The 19844-nt window shown below is 45.1% G+C and overlaps 1 protein-coding gene across 1 annotated transcript in view; it reads left to right on the forward strand.

Annotated features, from left to right (window-relative positions):
* Positions 1-2452: 2452 nt before the first annotated feature.
* Positions 2453-19844, forward strand: part of LOC139832475 (uncharacterized) — a 73613-nt gene continuing 56221 nt past the window's right edge. Inside the window, exons 1-5 of the mRNA XM_071822248.1 lie at positions 2453-2596; positions 2681-2918; positions 3028-3100; positions 3186-3449; positions 3528-3799. Coding sequence (XP_071678349.1) covers positions 3031-3100; positions 3186-3449; positions 3528-3799 — 606 coding nt within the window. The 5' untranslated portion in view covers positions 2453-2596; positions 2681-2918; positions 3028-3030. The remainder of the gene's footprint in view (positions 2597-2680; positions 2919-3027; positions 3101-3185; positions 3450-3527; positions 3800-19844) is intronic.

Genomic DNA, 19844 nt, shown 5'->3' on the forward strand with positions numbered 1-19844 from the left:
TATAGGGATGATGGTAGTTGGGGCTAGTTCATCTGACGGATCAGGTACTAGTTAACTGCTCTAGTGGCAATCCGCAAAAACCTACTTCAAGATCACGTCCCTGGACATGACCTCGGGATACTGGTGTAAACTTCGACAGGTGCCGCTTAAGGTCTTACCATTCTGTCGAGTCCCAGTAAAATTTATCGAGTACCTAACGCGTCCGTTAGGATTTTTCTTCGTATCTGTTGATACGGATAAAAGTAGCAGAGCGCAGTCTTCGGCGATGCCACGCCCAGCAGAACGGATCTGGGGTCTTACCTTCGCAAATTTGCGGCATTCAGAAATTGATCGCAACTTCGGCGTTCTGAGAATATATTGTCGAGTGCTTTTTCGGCTGTTGGAATGGCACATTTTATCGAGTCAAAAATGACTTATATTTCCCTCCCGATGGGAGTATATGTAGAGTTAATTATAACTCGAAATATACTTTTTTGCTCTTCTATCTTTTTTCTTTCTTTCTTTCTTTTTTATAATTTCATCGGGCACGCGAGCAGCATTCCCGATGGGAGTAGCCCCCGAGGCTACAGCCAAGGACTTGTACTTGGGTGTAGGCTCCACGCCTTATGCCGCTATATTTTCTTTTATCTCCTGAAGTTTTATAATTTCTCGGGTGCGCGAACAGCGCTCCCGATGGGAGTAGCCCCCGAGGCTATGAACAAATATTTGTATTTGGTCATAGGCTCACGCCATTTCTATCTTGTCCTTCTGGATCTTTTCCTTTTTTCCAAAGTAGCCCCCGAGCATTTGATCAAAAACTTGTATTTGATCAAAGGCTCAGCATTATTTTTCCGTGTCGCCTTTTATGAAGCTGTTGAATCGAATTTTTTCTTCTGCTAAGGTGACGTTGTTGCTGACGATAGCCACGATTGCTAGTCAGAAATTTGCGACAAGTCTTTTCTCGCTGCCATGCGGGCCCAATTGATCCACTATCTTGACACGTCGTGCAAGTGGGGGACACACGTCCTCCGCTTTTTCTGGCGCACGCACCGTAACTTCCCCAATGTTGAATTACTTTTTTACCCTTGTTGTTACGTGGCTATCATCTGTCACACATTTTCCTTATCCAACGGTCCGCCGCTTCAGCGCACCTCTATATAAGGTCTTCTTCTTCCTCCTCGAGCACCTCCGCTCGCGCCGTCCTCCTGCTCCCATCTGCAAATTTCCTCCTACGATCCACAGCCACCTAAGCTCCTCGCCTCTGAGCTGCAAACCCTGCGCCATTGTTGATGCCACCTCGTCGATTGACAAGGCACAGTACACCGGAGTCCTCCATGGCCGCCGTGGATCTTGGGGCGGCGGAGTGGGAAAGATCGAAGATTTCCACTCAAGATATCAACATGCTCAAGAAGCTGGGGATCAGCAAGAAACCCAAGGCACTGTGCTTCCCCAGTGAGGAAAGCTACCCAACCCCTCCAATGGGGTACCGGGTAAGTTTTGTCGACCACCTCATCCGCGGTCTTTCCGCCCCCATTCATCCTTTTCTCCGTGGACTTCTTTTTATCTACGGTCTGCAACTCCACCACCTCACGCCAAATTCTATCCTCCATATCTCCATTTTCATCACTTTGTGCGAGGCCTTCCTTGGCGTCCAGCCTAACTGGGCGCTATGGAAGCGCATTTTCTTCTGCCGCCGTAATGGCTCGCCCAATGTCGCCTATAATATAGGCGGCGTTGTAATTTCTGTTCGGCCCACTGTCGACTACTTCGACGTCAAGCTTCCTGACTCAGTTCAAGGATGGTGCAAGAAGTGGTTGTACATTCAGGAGGAGAACCATGGATGTGCGGAGGACAACATCCCTCCTTTTGATGGTGCCGAGAAAATCTTTCGCTGACGCTCCTGGGACGCGGAGGCCACCGAAGAAGAAAGGGCGTCGACAGAAACCTTGATGGCTCGTATCCACGAGTTGCAAAATACTCACGGCAAAGAGTTATCGGGTGTCCAAATCACTGCATACTTTCTTAGGACTAGAGTGCAGCCGCTTCAGGCTCGCAAATATCCTCTATGGAAATATGCTGGCGACAAGGACGTAGATCGGCTGTCGGTGAATTTGGAGGTCAAGGATTTAGAAAAACTTGTCCGAAAAATTTCGTCTCTCAGCAAAAAAGATGCTATCCCTTCTTCTTGCCGTGTGACACCATTCAGCGCCGCCAATCCACTTCCCAAGGTAATCTTTGTCTATTGTCTTGTTGTTGCTTTGCTATCTTTTTTGTAACTTCTTTTCTGACATCTCTCCCTGTTTTATTTTGCACAGAATCATCCAGACCTTGTCTCGCTTCCTCCTCTTCCTGAAGGTGGAGAAGTCGAAGAAAGGGCCATTGTCACTGACGACAATCAAGAAGCTCCGTCTTTTGTGAATGAACCCGTGGATTCTCGAAAATCTGCGAGATCTTCCGAAGGCACTACGTCGGCACTATCTCCTCCTCCCGCTGTTTCTCCAAAAGGCAAAAGGAAGAGGAATGACGTCGAAGATTCCGGCACTTCCAAAGCCGAAGAAGTTGATCCTTCACGTCAGAAGGCAACTTATGATCCTTATCTTGAATCCCTCGTCAGCTCGTAAGTCATTTTTATTTCTCTTTATTTCTGTACTCGAAATTTTTGTCTTATCTTGCTTTTTATGCTGTCGATTTTTAATCACAGCGATGATGAGGAAGAAGTACCAACTTTTGACGTGGCTCCTCGGACGAGCACGTCACATACTTTACTTGTCTCGGATACGCCAGTTGAAGGAGAAGAATCCTCGCCTCCTCAACAAAACGTCGTCACCACTACTCCGCCTTCAAGCCCCCTTGCTCCTTCACCAAAAAGGACAAGGATTGAAACGATCATTGAGCCTGCCCCTCAATTGGGTAGCTCTTCTACTCCGCTCTTGGATGATGTAAGTTTTTTAATTTTCTTGCCAGTATCTATATTTCCTCTATTTGCTTTTTTACGCCTTCATTCTTTTTCCATACCGATGTTTCTCTTTCTTTGTTCTTCTTTAACAGCCCATGATCAAAGAGCTTATTCGCATCGGATCCCAATTCATTGGGTACCGTGAGTATGCCAGCAGAACTGAAGGTAATAACTTTTTTGCTGTCGTTGTTTCTGACTTCTTGCTCCTGTTTTTTGTCGCAATTTTGACCTTTCTTTTCTATTTCGACAGAGAAACTTGCAGAGGCCAACAAGCTTGCCGACACTCTTGCTCAAAAGCTGGAGCAAAGTGAAGCGGCCCGCAAGAAAGCCGAACTTGTTGCTAGCGAAGCCAAAGCAGAGGCTAATGAAGCCAAGGCAAAAGCTGCTAGTGTCGAGGAACTGCAGAAGAGACTTGAGGATACTGAAACTGCTTTAAACGAGCACAAAGCCGCACAGGCTACTCGTGAAAAGGGGATCCTCAAGCGCCTGAATTCGCAAAATCGGCGCTTCCAAGGTAATTTTATCGATCCTTTCTATTTTTTATAGGACCTGCTTTTTCTTGCTTTTGACCAACGTTTATTTCCTGTGGCAGGCCAAACAAACCAAGAGTTTGATCTGGAGAATCCCGACAATGATCCTCTCCTTGACGCACTTTCTTATTTGGAGTTTCATGGATCCGAAATTCATGAAGGCGTGGTGAATGCTGACGCAGGATTGTCGAAGCTATTCCCCTACTTCTTCCCGAAGAAAGAGGAGCCCAAGACTTTCCTTGCCCTTGCCCAGAGCTTCAATCCATCAGAGGACCGTGGGCTGAAAATGCGCCAGGAGAACATGAAGATTGCTGTCGAGAGCACTGTTGCCTTGGTCGCTGACAGCCAACAAACTGTTGACTGGATGACACCGAGCAGATAGAGCAAACAAAATGGCGGTATTTGATCAAGGCAGCCAAGCCCAATACGAAGAAAATTCTGGCCTATCTCGGGATGAAGCCATCTTCAACTCCTAGCTCATCGAGGCCGGAGGTCTAGTTGCATGCCTCTTTGTTTTTTTTGCTTTCTCTGTCTCTTTTGCCCTTGTCGCCAATTTAGCTGTGGCGACAATTATCCTGGTAGTCCTTTTGGAGAAACTTCTTTTGTAATGTCTATGTAAATTTTTAATGAAATTCCTTCTGGCACTATCATTGATCCTGGCGCTTTCTTTTCCAGTTAATATTTGATAACTATTCGACCAATCCTTGCTCTGCCGATGCTTCACCTGCTTCTTCCTTCTCGAAGAAAATGCTAGTTGATGACGACCCCCTTGAAGGTTCTTCGAGCAAACATTTGTCGGAAGATTTGCAAGAACTTCGACAACAACTTCAATCCATGAAGAAACAAACTCTGGCAATGATGGAACAATCTCGGAAAGCATCCGAACAAGAAAAACTTGCTCTCCAACAAGCCAAAGAGGCTATGGCTGCCAAGGATCTTCTTGTATTGGAAGCAAAGGAAGCCACTACCCGAGAAAATAGCATGCTCGAGCTAATGTTGGAAGCTAGCACAGATATGTTAGGTATGTTTGTCCAACCTCACAATGCCTCCTCTTTATTTTGCTGTGCCCCCTTCAAATTTCTTGCCTTGTCGCTTAATAGGCTCGGTTCTTGATGCTGCCGCCGAAGATCGAAGAGTAAACGAGAGAACAAATCTTCTTGTCAATCTTTCCCTTAACCATGGCTGTTTATTCTGGGCCACCTCGAGCAGACCCAGCAAATTGTCAGGTTCCAAGATCATGCTTGCCAAGTGCGCGAATTTCTCAATTTTTGCACGACAACATTAACCCTTGTTTACAAGACTTTGTTTCCTCGAAATGAAGTTCCCAAAACTCTTCCTGAATTGCTGGAGATATTCAGAGATGCTCCCCACATTCATAATTTTGTGCGAGCTCAATTGACTGCTGGAGCAAGGTTCGCCATGATTATGATAAATATTTGCCATCCAAAATTAGACCTGACGAAGATTGTTGCTGATTGCCTGGCCAAGAAATCGCGGCGAAAAAATGATATTGACACAATCAATGAGATGGTAACTCCTGTGGCCGAGTCGATGATAGATGAGCTTCTTCGGATGGACTCAGAATTCTTCGTCAAGGGGTCCTATGCTGAACATAAAACAACCAGAGGCTTGTCCATAGATAGTATTTTAGGCTTTGACTGATTTGTACCATATTGCAAAACATTGTGTCTGTATCTTTTTTGATTTCTTTTTTATTTCCGAAGAAATTTGTTGTATATTGTAAAGTGCTCTATATTGTTGGAGCCCCCAAGCCTTCTGGCTAGAGTTTGTACTGTTTTTTCCATCTCGAAGATTTTTCATCTTGCCGTAAGAAGATATCTTTATTTTTTCATCAAATTGGTTGCAAGCCCCCGAGTATCTTAGTGTCGAAGTTCTATATTTTTGTTGCGAGGTTCTTAGACCAAAGCAATAAGATTTTTGACGTGTACACTATATTTATAATTGTTAGCTTCCGATTTTTACATTTGGCGAGGTATTAGTGTACCAAGGCAAAATATTTCGGTAAGTCTAGTTTGTCTATATTGTACGTATTTTGAGACTTGAAGGCGTTGAGCCCCCGAACGTGTCGAAGAATAAGAAGTATATCTCCACTATCTTTATTATATTGCAGCACCGCGAGCCCGCCTCATTAAAAACCTTTCCGGCCCCACTCGGTGCCCCGAAAAGGAAAAGAGTGCGTCTGAAAACTCGCGGGCGTTTCAGTACATTGTATTTTTACAGAGAAGGACTATATTTCAGCTCTAGGCGTAGAACCGCCTGAGCTGCGCCACGTTCCAGGGGTTTTTCTCGGGAGCCCCTGTCTTCTTGTCCTTGATCCTGTATGCGCCTCCGTCGATGACTTCCGTGACAACGTAAGGCCCCAACCATGGTGATTCGAGCTTCTCAGTACTTTTTTGATTTAATCGCAAGACCAAATCCCCAACTTGAAAAGATCTTGGCCTTAACCGTCGACTGTGGTAGTTTTTGAGGTCTTGCTGGTATTTGGTGACTCGTGAAAGTACTTCATCTCGAGCTTCGTCAAGTGCGTCCATATCATCCTCCCGAGCTTTTTGTGATGTTTCTTCGTCATACTCTGTTACTCTTGGCGAATCATGCTCTATTTCAATTGGTAATACTGCTTCGGCTCCGTGGACGAGAAAAAATGGAGTTTCTTGTGTCGCCGTATTTGGTGTTGTTCGGATGCTCCACAAAACACTTGGCAATTCCTCTGGCCAATTATGTCGAGCTTTTTCAAGCGGTCCTAGCATGCGCTTTTTGAGGCCGTTGCAGATGATTCCATTGGCTTTCTCGACTTGTCCGTTAGTTTGCGGGTGCCCAACTGACGCAAAGTGCAATTTAATGCCTACTTCTGCGCAGTATTCCTTGAATTCCTTGGATGTGAAGTTTGAACCATTATCTATGACAATGCTATGAGGCACTCCAAACCGAAAAACGAGGCCTTTCACAAACTTTATTGCCGATGCTGCATCTGGTGAATTTATTGGCTTCGCTTCTACCCACTTGGTGAATTTGTCGACAGCGACCAGCAAGTACTCATACCCTCCTGGCGAAGCTTTGTGCAACTTGCCCACCATATCAAGTCCCCATTGGGCAAAGGGCCACGACAATGGTATTGGTGTTAATTCCGCCGCTGGAGAGTGAGGTTTTGCGGCAAATCTTTGACACGCGTCGTAAGTTCTTACTATTTCCTTGGCATCCTCGATTGCTGTCAACCAATAGAATCCTGCCCGAAAAACTTTGGCTGCAATAGCTCGACTACTTGCGTGGTGGCCACATATTCCTTCGTGTACATCCTTCAGAATTATTCTTCCTTCCTCGGGTGTGATACACCTTTGCAGAACGCCTGAAATACTTCGCTTGTATAACTCCCCCTTGATCACTATGAAAGCTTTGGATCGTCGAATAATTCGCCTGGCCTCAACTGGATCGTCGGGTATTTCTTTCCTGAGGATATATGATATATACGCTTGCATCCAAGGAACTTCTACCATCATCACAAGTTCTTGGTCCTCTTCATCCTCCGTGGTTTCTTTGAGGGGCGCCGAAGTTTTTCCTTTCTTTGCTTTTTTCTGCACCTTTTTCGGCTTTGTAGATCTCTCCGCTATTTCTTCCCAAAATACTCCTGGCGGGATTGGGAAGCACTGCGATCCGATGTTTGCGAGAACGTCGGCTTCATCATTGCTCAATCTACTGATGTGATTTACCTCACACCCATCAAACAGCTTCTCAAGCTCATTGTACACCTCCTTGTATGCCATCATGCTATCATTGACTGCGTCACATTGGTTCATACCTTGCTGAGCCACCAATTGCGAGTCGCCAAAGATTTTTAGTCGAGTTACACCGCAAGCTTTCGCCATCTTCATCCCGTGTATGAGGGCTCCATATTCTGCTTCATTGTTGGATGCGTTAGGGAACGTCATCCGAAGGACGTATTTCAACTTGTCGCCTTCAGGTGATATAAGTACTACTCCTGCGCCATCTCCTTCTACTCTCTTGGACCCATCGAAGTTCATGGTCCAAGTTCTCGACAAATCTGGGGGTCCCGTGTTTTGTAGCTCCATCCACTCTGCAATGAAATCTGGCAGAACTTGCGACTTGATTGCCTTTCTTTTTTCATACGTGATGTCCCGAGGGGAAAGTTCTATTCCCCAAAGGGAGACACGCCCTGTAGCTTCTGGATTGTTCAGTATATTTGAAAGAGGTGCTTCGTTGACTACTATTATCGGGTGTGCCGAAAAATAGTGGCGCAACTTTCTTGCCGTTGCAATTACTCCATATGCTAGTTTCTGGTACTGCGGGTACCGCTGTTTGGAAGGCGATAAAACTTCACTGATGAAATATACTGGCCTTTGCACTCCATGGAGTTTTCCTTCTTCTTCTCTTTCAACAACTAGCACCGTGCTAACCACTTGGGGCGTGGCTGCAATGTACAGCAGGAGAGGTTCTTTTTCCTTCGGCGCCACCAAGATTGGTGGTGTCGAGATTGTGCGCTTCAGATCCTCGAAAGCTCCGTCGGCCTCTTCGTTCCACTGGAATTTCTCCCCTTGCTTTATCAGAGCGTAAAATGGTAACGCTTTTTCTCCCAGCCTGGCGACGAATCTGCTCAGAGCTGCGACTCGCCCAGTTAGCTGCTGTATTTCTTTCAACTTTGTTGGCTTCCTCATTGTTACGATAGCTTGTATTTTGTCGGGATTTGCTTCAATCCCTCTTGCTGAAACTAGAAACCCCAGAAGTTCTCCTGCTGGTACGCCGAAAGAACACTTCGTCGGGTTCAGCTTGAGGCAGAATTTGTCGAGGTTGTCAAAGGTTTCCTTGAGATCCTCGATCAGCGTTGCCTCCTTTTTTGACGTTATGACGACATCATCGATGTATACTTGCACGTTTTTCCCAATCTGTGTCGCCAAACACTTCTGCATCATCCTCTGATATGTTGCTCCCGCGTTTTTCAGACCAAAGGGCATTGTTCTGTAGCAAAACACGCCGTAAGGTGTGATGAACGCTGTCTTTACTTCATCTTCTTCTTTCAATCTAATCTGGTTGTAACCAGAATATGCGTCCAGGAAGGAAAGACGTTCACATCCAGCCGTGGAGTCGATAATTTGATCGATCCTCGGGAGGGGAAAGTGATCCTTTGGACAATTTTTATTGAGACACGTAAAGTCGACGCACATGCGAAGGACCTTAGTGTTTTTCTTCGGCACCAACACAGGATTTGCTACCCATGTGGCTTCTGTGTGCAACTCCTTGATGAAACCAGCTTCTCGTAGTCGATCGATTTCTGACAGCATGGCCTTGCGGTTTGGTTCTAAAAAACGCCGCAAGGGTTGTTTGATTGGTCTCGCTAGTGGATCCAAGTTTAGATGGTGCTCGGCAAGTTCCCTGGGTACTCCTGGAATGTCAGCTGGACACCATGCAAATATTTTCCAGTTCTCACGGAGGAACTCGACGAGCGCGCTTTCCTATGCGAGGTCCATGTCGTTTGCGATGGACGTCGTCTTTTTCGGGTCTGTCGGGTGAATCTGCACCTCCTTAGAATTTTTCTCGGTATTGAAAGTTGATTCTTTATTTGGCCTTCCAACGTCTGGCAGCACGTCGTAGTCAATCATACTCCTTGACGCCAAATACTCAGCTTGCATCCCGAAAGTTTCTGATATCCGATGAAAATCCTTATCGCACTTATCGGCTAAGGCGAAGCTTCCTTTGACTGTGATTGGCCCCTTCGGTCCAGGCATCATCCACAACAGGTATGTATAGTGTGGTACCGCCATAAATCTATCATATGCTGGTCGTCCCAACAGAGCGTGGTACTGCGATGGAAAATCCACAACTTCAAATTCCAGCTTCTCGATTCTATAATTCTCTCGGGTTCCAAACTGAACGTCGAGATTGATCTTCCCCAATGGATAACTTGGTTTCTCCGGTGTGATACCATGGAACCTCGTGTCTGTTGGCTTCAAGTTTGCTAGGGATATGTTCATCTTCCTCAATGTATCTGCATACATAAGGTTTAAGCTGCTGCCGCCATCTATGAACACTCGAGAGACATCAAATCCCGCAATAACTACTGGTAAGATAAGTGCTGACTGCCCTGGTCGAGGAACTTGCTGCGAATGATCTGCTATGGTGAAGCCAATATCTTGCCCTGACCAATTAAGATACTCGACTGTTGGTGGAGGAATTTTTTCTGCCATGAACACCTGTCGTGAGATTACTTTCTGAGCTCTATTGGATGGCCTTCCCTTCTGAATCATCGACACCGCTCCGTTGGAGTTAGGATCAACGTAAGGTGGTGGTGGAGGTGCTGCCGCTATTCTGAGCTGATGTCGATTATCTTCTGTAATTGCGGGAGGAGGTGGCAAGTGGATCTCACTCCTGGGTTCTCGAGCATTTCTCTGTGCTGCCCGAGCGTTAGCGTGCTCTGCCCACCTTAACATTGCCTGGAAATTGCGACAATCTTTCTGCAGATGTCCTGACTGTCTTTTTCCGTTGCTGTCGAGGAAAAAGTGCATCTGACACGGCCCATTCATCATCTCTTCAGGAGACACGAAAGGCCTCGGGAACCTAGGCCCGCTATTTTGCCTGTTGTTTCAAGAATCGTCTCTATTATCGCCTCGCTGCTCATTGCTTCTCTGATAATCATCTCTGATGTTTCCTCCTGTGTTTGCCCAAAAACCTGCCAAAATTTGTCCTGGAGCATCATAGTTCGGGTACTGCCGAGGAAATCGTCGCCTCGGTTGATAATTTCGACCACGGTCCTCCTCTGGCAACCTGTGCCGTTTGTTGTGGACATCATCTTCTCCATCTGCCCATCTGTTTGCTATTTCCATTAATGCGGATACTGTCTTTGGGTTGGTCCTTCCCAAGTCCTCGACAAAATCTCCACGCCTGATTCCTGCGACAAACACATCTATCGCTCTCTCGTCAGATATATTTTCTGCCGAGTTTTTGATGATGTTCCACCTTTGGATATATTTTCTCATTGGCTCGTCTGGCTTTTGTCGACATGCTCTCAACTCCTCTAACGATGCAGGTTTTTTGCACGTGGACCTGAAGTTCTTGACGAACACGTCCTCGAAGCTTTCCCAACTGTCGATAGATCCTGGAGGGAGTTTCTTTATCCAAGACCGTGCGGCTCCACTCAAATGCACCTGGATGCTTTGCATAGCTGTTGCTCTGGTTCCTCCTGTGAGTTTCACCGTCTCGAGATAATCAACTAGCCAATCTTCTGGATCTTGAAGGCCGTCGAATTTTTTGAAATTATCAGGCAACTTGAATCCCGAAGGTACTCGAGTTTTTCGCACTCTCCTCGTGAAGCACGGCAAACCGCACATATCCTCGTCGTTTAACTCGGGGACTGCCGATGTTCTCTTACGCTTTGTCGCGCTCTGTCGACCCTTGCTTGTGCTGCCGTATCTCTTGCTCCACTTGGTCCCTCAGGAGCTGCTGCTGCTGCTGCCGCAGGTCGTGGACTATTTTGCCTTGCTGTTCCTTCGGGAGGTGTTGATACAAACGCCGTCCCCATGGCTCCAACTCCTGCTATCGCCATGTTGTACAGTGTTTCCCTTGGATCTCCTGGAGGTGGTTTAGATGCGAGGATAAAAGCATGTGTCGCCATATACCCAGCCTCTGGTGTCTTAGGGATGATGTTTCCTCTTGTGTCTATCGACATAAAGGACATGTCGAGGTTTTGGACCAGGTGCTCTCTTTCTGCTTCGGGTATGTGTTGTAACCTTGATCTTGCTCTGTTCCGAGCTTCCCTGTGGCTATCACCCGAAGTTCTAGATTGTCGACTCAACTCTGCCCTTCTCCTGCTGGATGCAGAAGCTGCCTCCTTTCTTCTGTTTAACTCAGCTGCCTGTTTTTCCAATTCTCTTGCAGCTCGTGCGAGCCTATATTGATATGCTTGTAATTCCTCTGGCGTGGCTGTGGTGGCCATTGGTTCTGATCCATCCATAGCTCTCGCGGCTCTATCCCACGCTGCTTGCGGGAGTCGAACTCTGTGTCGTGGCTGTGGCCCGACGTATTTACTGCCCAGGCCTCGTCGCAGATCGGAGGGATCGACGTATGGATTTCCCAGATCGTCGAAAGCCTCAGATGTTTCCTCTTGGTCATTGCTTGGCTCTCCAATGACATAAATCTGATGATATTTTGTGTTCAGATCTATGTTGGGTTTGGTGACACCATCGTTGAGATTGGTGAAGACCTCGCCCACTGTAGTAGATTTATCGATGAGGTCGTAACTGTGGACACTGCTTGAGCCATCGCTTATATATGAGTCCGCAGATGACTCAAACGACATGTCGCTGAAGATCTTGGCGAGTTTCTCTCTTGCCCTGATGCTGATGTAGCGTGACGACGAAGTTTCTTCTTCTCCTAATTCGATTGACGATGTATAGCTTGAAAAATCGGAATCGACCGCCGACGATCCCGATGAAATCGGAATTTCGACACGATACGATCCTTCCTTCTCGACGCGAAAGCGAAACCTTCCGAACGTCATCTCCATAGGCTCCGCCAGATACGCATATGCATCCAAACGGGAGGGTGGGTGAGGAACAAAATCGACAGGACCAGCAGCGATCTGTTTACCTCGATCCATTGCGTTGCTTGCAGTTGATGATGTCGAAGATCTTGAACGTGCCATCGAGATCAGATCCTTACGCCTCTAGTTCCCACAGACGGCGCCAATTGACAAGGTATTAACTTGTCAATGCCTATGGATTGTAGGCTAGGGTTTAGTTGGAAGTAGAGGGCAGTAGATCTCGAAGGTTTCAGCCGAAAAGTACTCGACGATTATGAAAACTAGGGTTTGTAAACAATAATTCGATGATTTCCGCGTCCCTCGACTCCCCCTTATATAGGAGGCGGAGCCGAGGGATTCGTGCTGTACAAGTTACAAAGTCCGGGAAGGTTTCTAACTTATCACGTAAAATTACAAATAAGACTTTCTATTACAACTCTAGCTTTCCTTAATAATATCTTGGGCTTCCGAATCTTCTTATTCTTCGGGTAGTGGGCCTTCAGTAAACCCCGGGTACTATCTTCGGCAGGCCCATTTGGGATGCCTATGTCACCCGAAGCTGCGGAAGTCTAAGTTGAAGCCTCGTGGTGCTGGTCCTTACAAAGTGCTTGCCAAGATCAATGATAATGCATACTCGATAGATCTTCCAGTTGATGAGTTTGGTGTCAGTAATTCTTTCAATGTTGCTGATTTGACACCATATGACGGAGAAGACCTTGGAGCGTCGAGGTCGACGCCTTTTGAAGGGGGGAGATGATGAGGACATCCCTACTACACCACTACCTCCGTCATTGATAAATGAAGATGAACCTGCTGTGAAGCTCAAGTCCAATGAAGTTCGGATTGGACCAATTACAAGGGCTCGTGCGAAGCTACTTAAACAACAGGTGAACTTGTTTCTAAACGATACTTTGATTGATGAGACCTTTATACTGCCTAAGTCCTATTACTTATGTATCATCAGGTATCAAGAGGAGACGAGCATCGCACGAGGAGTAGAGGAGCAGCTGGACATGAAGACGGACGTCAAGATGGGCGTGAAGCTGGACATGGAGCTGGACATGAAGATATCTCATGGACGCGCGAGGGAGGAGCAGGAGGCATGCGCGAGAGGAGAAGTCGATGTCTAGGCCGGCCCAGCGCCCGGTTAGACCGGCCTCCAGACCGGCACGCCTGGTCCCTGGCCTGGTTGACCGGGCGGCAGACCAGATGCGTCGTACCGGGGCCAAACCGGACGAAGTTTTGCGAACTTTTCGGTTGCCGCCCGGTTGACCGGATGCCAGACCGGCCAGCCCGGTCCTAGGCCCGGTTGACCGGATTCCAGACCGGATTAGTCCGAGTCTGTCTCGACCAGATCTATTCTGGGTCGGTTTTACTTGTATCTTTCGACGAGAACTCGTCCCGGACGCCTATATAAGTGCCTTGGATGACCCCCTAGCTGCTTTAGACCACGTTTAAGATAAACCATAGTTCTTAGTTGTTTGCTATGCAAAACTATTGAATACTACTCTCCAATTCGTTGCGATCTGGAGTTTTATGCTACTGAAAGTTTGTGTGATCTGCTGTTCCATTGGGGATTAGAAGATTGCAATCTACCGCTTCGTGGTCGGCGGCTACGTGCGCAAGTGTGTGGAGTTGCGAATATCTTGCAGGGTTGAGAGCTGTTGCATTGGCATCAGGAATCAATCGAGAGACTTCGTCGGCATCATACAAGTTATCCTTCTCATCATCATCGATTCCATCCGCTGCTACCATCGTGTGTTCATCACCACCCGTCGCTTACTGAGAAGATCGGGCCACCCCATATCACCAAATGCCTAGTCTTGATTATTACATGAGTTATCTTATCCATGCAGCGCCCGTTCATCCATCCCTATGCCTACAGTATTTTAATCATGCTGTTTACTATAATCACTACTGCTGTCTTTATTACACTGCTGCTTATATTTCACTACTACTACTGCTATAAAACGGTTGCTACTGATAAACCATTGCGAGCAAGTCTGTTTCCAGGTGCAGCTGAATTGACAACTCCGCTGTTAAGGCTTACAAATATTCTTTGGCTCCCCTTGTGTCGAATCAATAAATTGGGTTTTACTTCCCTCGAAGACTGTTGCGATCCCCTATACTTGTGGGTCATCACCAAGCTTGAGCATTTGTTCATTCTTCATGTCATTACATCATTCTTCTCTCCCTACACTTGAAAACTTCCTTCATACAAAACTTCACACAATTCTTTATTAGCAACATTAGTACAATCAAAATTACAAATCCACTTGGCTACTGTCGCAACCTCTTCAAAAAACCTCCTTTGATCTAAAGAACTCAGAAAGATAGAGATTAAGAGGCAAATGCAAATAGTGGTAGAAATATGTCAAAGCAGAACAGTAGGTAAAGATCGATTTTTTTCAAAAATCTTAAGTTGCTCAGATCGAAAAGTGTTCAACTAACGAAAGTTACATAATAAGCTGGGGCATATGCAAAAAAATTGCAGTTCACAATTCTGCTCTGGATGTGAATACAAATTTTTATGGCGACATCACATAATCTGTTTCAGGACAGCAACTTCCCCAAATCTTACTTTCTCTCTATTAAAGGCTACTCTTGGAACAAAAAGGAAAGAAAAATGATCAGTAGAGGTTATTACAGAGGTAATAACTTCCAAGACTCAACAAAAGAAAGTTATAGAAATAAAACATGGGTTATCTCAGAAGAGTGCTTTTCTTTAACGCCTTTCAGCCAGGCGCAGAAAAAGAACTAGCATCAAGTATTATCAAGTGAAGAAGAATCAAGATCAATCACTTCCTCCGAAACACAACTTGTCAAAATAGGCACTTTAGATACCCCTGGAGATGATTCAACATGTAAACCACTCTTAGTTGTACTAAAAGTTTTATCAATTTTAAACATATTATGGGGTTTTGCTTTAGGCGCCTTTGGAACATACATAAATTTTTGCTCTTTTCCCACAAAAGCTTTATCCTTCTTAAACCCAAGAGAAGAAAAAGTTGAATTTAAAGTTTCCATAGCCTCCTCTAGTTTACCAATCCTAAGATTTATATTATCATGGGTATTTCTAGCTTCTAAAACAGTGATTCTTTTATTGATACTTGATACGTCTCCGACGTATCGATAATTTCTTATGTTCCATGCCACATTATTGATGATATCTACATGTTTTATGCACACTTTATATCGTTTTTATGCGTTTTCCGGAACTAACCTACTGACGAGATGCCGAAGGGCAGTTCTTGTTTCTGCTGTTTTTGGTTTCAGAAATCCTAGTAAGGAAATATTCTCGGAATCGGACGAAATCAACACCGAAGATCTTAGAATTCCCGGAAGCTTCCAGAGCACCGAAGAAGGGCCAGAGGGGAGCCAGGGGGGCCCCACCCCACAGGGCGGCGCGGTCAAGGGGGGGGGGGTGCGCCCCCCTAGTGTGTGGGCCCCCTATGGCCCCTCCGACTCCGCCTCTTCGCCTATTTAGTCTTCCCTGACCTAAATCCTCGACCCAGTTCGACGAAACCAGAGAAAACCATCCAGAGCCGCCGCCATCGCGAAACTCCAATTCGGGGGACAGAAGTCTCTGTTCCGGCACGCCGCCGGGACGGGGAATTGCCCCCGGAGTCATCTCCACCGCCGTCTCCCCCGCCATCTTCACCGCCATCGCTGTCTCCATGATGAGGAGGGAGTAATTCACCCCCGGGGCTGAGGGCTCCGCTGTAGATCAAGCGTTAACTTCTCCCTCATCTAAGGTTGGGTTGTGGATAACAGACTTCCCCTTGGGCCGGATCTTCCCAAGTATAACACGATCCATGAGCGATATCAATGCAGTGACAGTCCTTACTATTGAGTCCTGTGCTGGTAAGATGACAACGCTCTAAAAGGTTTGTTTAAGAAAGCAATCATATCCCGTCCCCAACTATGTGGTTCATCTCTCTCTTTATGTGATCTAGTTGAATATCATCTATGTGCTACTCTAGTGATGTTATTAAAGTAGTCTATTCCTCCTCCATGATGTAATGTTGACAGTGTGTGCATCATGAAGTACTTGGTATATGCTATGATTGTGATCTCTTGTAGATTATGAAGTTAACTATTACTATGATGGTATTGATGTGATCTATTCCTCCTTTCATAGTGTGATGGTAACAGTGTGCATGCTATGTTAGTACTTGGTTTGGTTGTGTTGATCTATCTTGCGCTCTAAGGTTATTTAAATATGAATATCGAATATTGTGGAGCTTGTTAACTCCGACATTGAGGGTTCGTGTAATCCTACACAATTAGTGGTGTTCATCATCCAACAAGAGGGTGTAGAGTAGTCCTATTATGTGATCATTGTTGAGAGTGTCCACTAGTGAAAGCAGGATCCCTAGGCCTTGCTTCCAAGCATCGAATCTCCGTTTGTTTACTGTTTTGTTGCATGTTTACTCGCTGCCATATTTTATTCAGATTACTATTACCACTCATACTCATCCATGTAGGGATTCGTTGCATAGAAAACAAAAATTTTCCTACCGCGAACACGCAATCCAAGCCAAGATGCAATCTAGAAGACGGTAGCAACGATGAGATTATCGAGTCTCACCCTTGAAGAGATTCCAAAGCCTACAAGATGAGGCTCTTGTTGCTGCGGTAGACGTTCACTTGCCGCTTGCAAAAGCGCGTAGAAGATCTTGATCACGGCGCCACGAACGGGCATCACCTCCGTACTCGGTCACACGTTCGGTTGTTGATGAAGACGACATCCACCTCCCCGTTCCAGCGGGCAGCGGAAGTAGTAGCTCCTCTTGAATCCGACAGCACGACGGCGTGGTGTCGGTGGTGGTGGAGAAAACCGGCGGAGCTTCGCTAAGCGTGCGGGATGTGGTGGAGGAGAGAGGGCCGCTAGGGTTTGGGAGAGGGGGGCGCCGACCACTAAGGGGTGCGGCCACCTTGTGGTCTTGAGGTGGCCGGCCCCCTCCCCTTGGCCCCTCATTATATAGGTGGAAGCCCCAAGTGTTGGACTACAAGTCTTCGAATAAGACCCGAACCCAAAACCTTCCATGTGATAGGGAAACCTACCCAAGGTGGGAATCCCACTTGGGGTGGGATTCCCCCCTTCCATGTGGGGGGTTGGCCGGCCCCCTTGGTGGAGACCAAGGTGGACTCCACCCTCCTAGGGTTGGCCGGCCATGGGAGGTGGAGTCCCTCCGGGACTCCGCCTTCCTTAGTGGTTTCTTCCGGACTTTTCTAGAACCTTCTAGAACCTTCCATAGAACCTTCCGGATCATTTTAAATCTTATAAAATGACTTCCTATATATGAATCTTATTCTCCGGACCATTCCGGGACTCCTCGTGATATCCGAGATCTCATCCGGGACTCCGAACAAATATTCGAACTCCATTCCATATTCAAGTTCTACCATTTCAACATCCAACTTTAAGTGTGTCACCCTACGGTTCGCGAACTATGCGGACATGGTTGAGTACTCACTCCGACCAATAACCAATAGCGGGATCTGGAGATCCATAATGGCTCCCACATATTCAACGATGACTTTAGTGATCGAATGAACCATTCACATACGATACCAATTCCCTTTGTCACGCGATATTTTACTTGTCCGAGGTTTGATCATCGGTATCACTCTATACCTTGTTCAACCTCGTCTCCTGAAAAGTACTCTTTACTCGTACCGTGGTATGTGGTCTCTTATGAACTTATTCATATGCTTGCAAGACATTAGACGACATTCCACCGAGAGGGCCCAGAGTATATCTATCCGTCATCGGGATGGACAAATCCCACTGTTGATCCATATGCCTCAACTCATACTTTTCGGATACCTAATCCCACCTTTATAACCACCCATTTACGCAGTGGCGTTTGGTGTAATCAAAGTACCTTTCCGGTATAAGTGATTTACATGATCTCATGGTCATAAGGACTAGGTAACTATGTATCGAAAGCTTATAGCAAATAACTTAATGACGTGATCTTATGCTACACTTAATTGGGCGTGTCCATTACATCATTCATACAATGATATAACCTTGTTATTAATAACATCCAATGTTCATGATTATGAAACTAATCATCCATTAATCAACAAGCTAGTTAAGAGGCATACTAGGGACTCTTTGTTGTTTACATATCACACATGTATCAATGTTTCGGTTAATACAATTATAGCATGGTATATAAACATTTATCATAAACATAAAGATATATAATAACCACTTTTATTATTGCCTCTTGGGCATATCTCCTTCAGTCTCCCACTTGCACTAGAGTCAATAATCTAGATTACATTGTAAAGATATAACACCTTGGCCTTCAGGTGCTTTATCATGTTTTGCTCACGGGAGAGGTTTTAGTCAACGGATCTGACATGCTCATAATCGTATGTATTTTGTAATTCATTTGCGTCTCAACGCATCACTCATTTCCAAATGAGTCGGCATTAAATATGTTTGGTCTTTTGGTGGAACCTTAATTCCGCGGTCTGAAATATGTCACTAATATTGTCATACACAATATAGCTTCAAAGTTCTGACACTATCGGAACTATACCAAGTTCTCAAAGAATCTTTTGACTTAACATCTTTTGTCATTGTCAAAACAATGACATACTCTGCCTTCTTTCGTAGAATCCGTCACAATATTTAGAACTCTTCTAAATCTAGCATAGACAACTTCTATCTCATTGTGCTACCTTTTAAACAACACTTAGTCTAATCGAGATTGAAATTTATTTTATATGCGACCAAATTAATATCGGTGCAACACATTACATCGATTTGTTTGTCATTACACCATATAAAATTATATATATATATCCTTGGATCTTCTAAAGTACTCAAGGATATTCCTACTGTTTGTCCAATAATCATCACATGAATTATTCTGGTATATGCTCCTAACTCTTTAGAGCACAGGACATCTGATTTTTGTACATATTCTTCGTGATCTAAAATCACTCATGTGTTTTTACTCATCGAGTGTCAAATACACTCAAGTCTTGTTAAACCTTCACATGAAAAGAACACCTTCTTAATATTTCTATGTACTTTGACTTAAACTTATTATGTATTCCAATCTATCTTCATAGATCTTGACACTAAATATGTTTCAGTCCATATCCTTTCATTGAAGTTAATTTCTCAATGAAACCTTTTTAATCAAGTATATAATTATATCATTTATAACCAATTATATGTCATCTACATAAAGTATTATAAATATGTCTCAGCACTCCCACTTAATTTCTTGCAAATGCAAGCCTCTTCATCGTTTCTGATGAAATCAAAAACTCTTTGACTATTTCATCTGGTGAAGATTCCAACTCCGTGATACTCACTTCATCCAACTGAAGTTTGTATGCCTATCTAGTTTTCCACGGACCAGCAAAACTTTTGGTTGTATCTTGTATACACCTTTAATACACACTTCTGTTAAGTAATGTATCTTGCCATCCTACTAGCATATCTCATAAAAGAAATATGTAGTGATTACTAGAATAATCCACATAGACTATAAGCATTGATACGGAAGATCTAATCTTATCGTAGTCAACTCTTTGAACTTTGTCGTAAACAACTTATCGACAAGTCGAGCTTCTTCAATGATATTTCATCCAAGTCCATCAATTTTATAGATCCATTTACTTCCAAAAAGTATTCATCTATCTTGGATTTCATAGCTTATAGCCATTTTAATGGAGTCAGGGCCCATCATAACTTCTTTGTTTGTAGCTGGTTTATCATTGTTCAAAATCAATCCTTTGTCCACAAATCATTTATTTGATCACAAAGTAAACCATACCTACAAGGTTCAATATGTACTTC

This window comes from Lolium perenne, chromosome 6, assembly GCF_019359855.2.
Source record: "Lolium perenne isolate Kyuss_39 chromosome 6, Kyuss_2.0, whole genome shotgun sequence".
NCBI classification, from domain to species: Eukaryota; Viridiplantae; Streptophyta; class Magnoliopsida; order Poales; family Poaceae; genus Lolium; species Lolium perenne.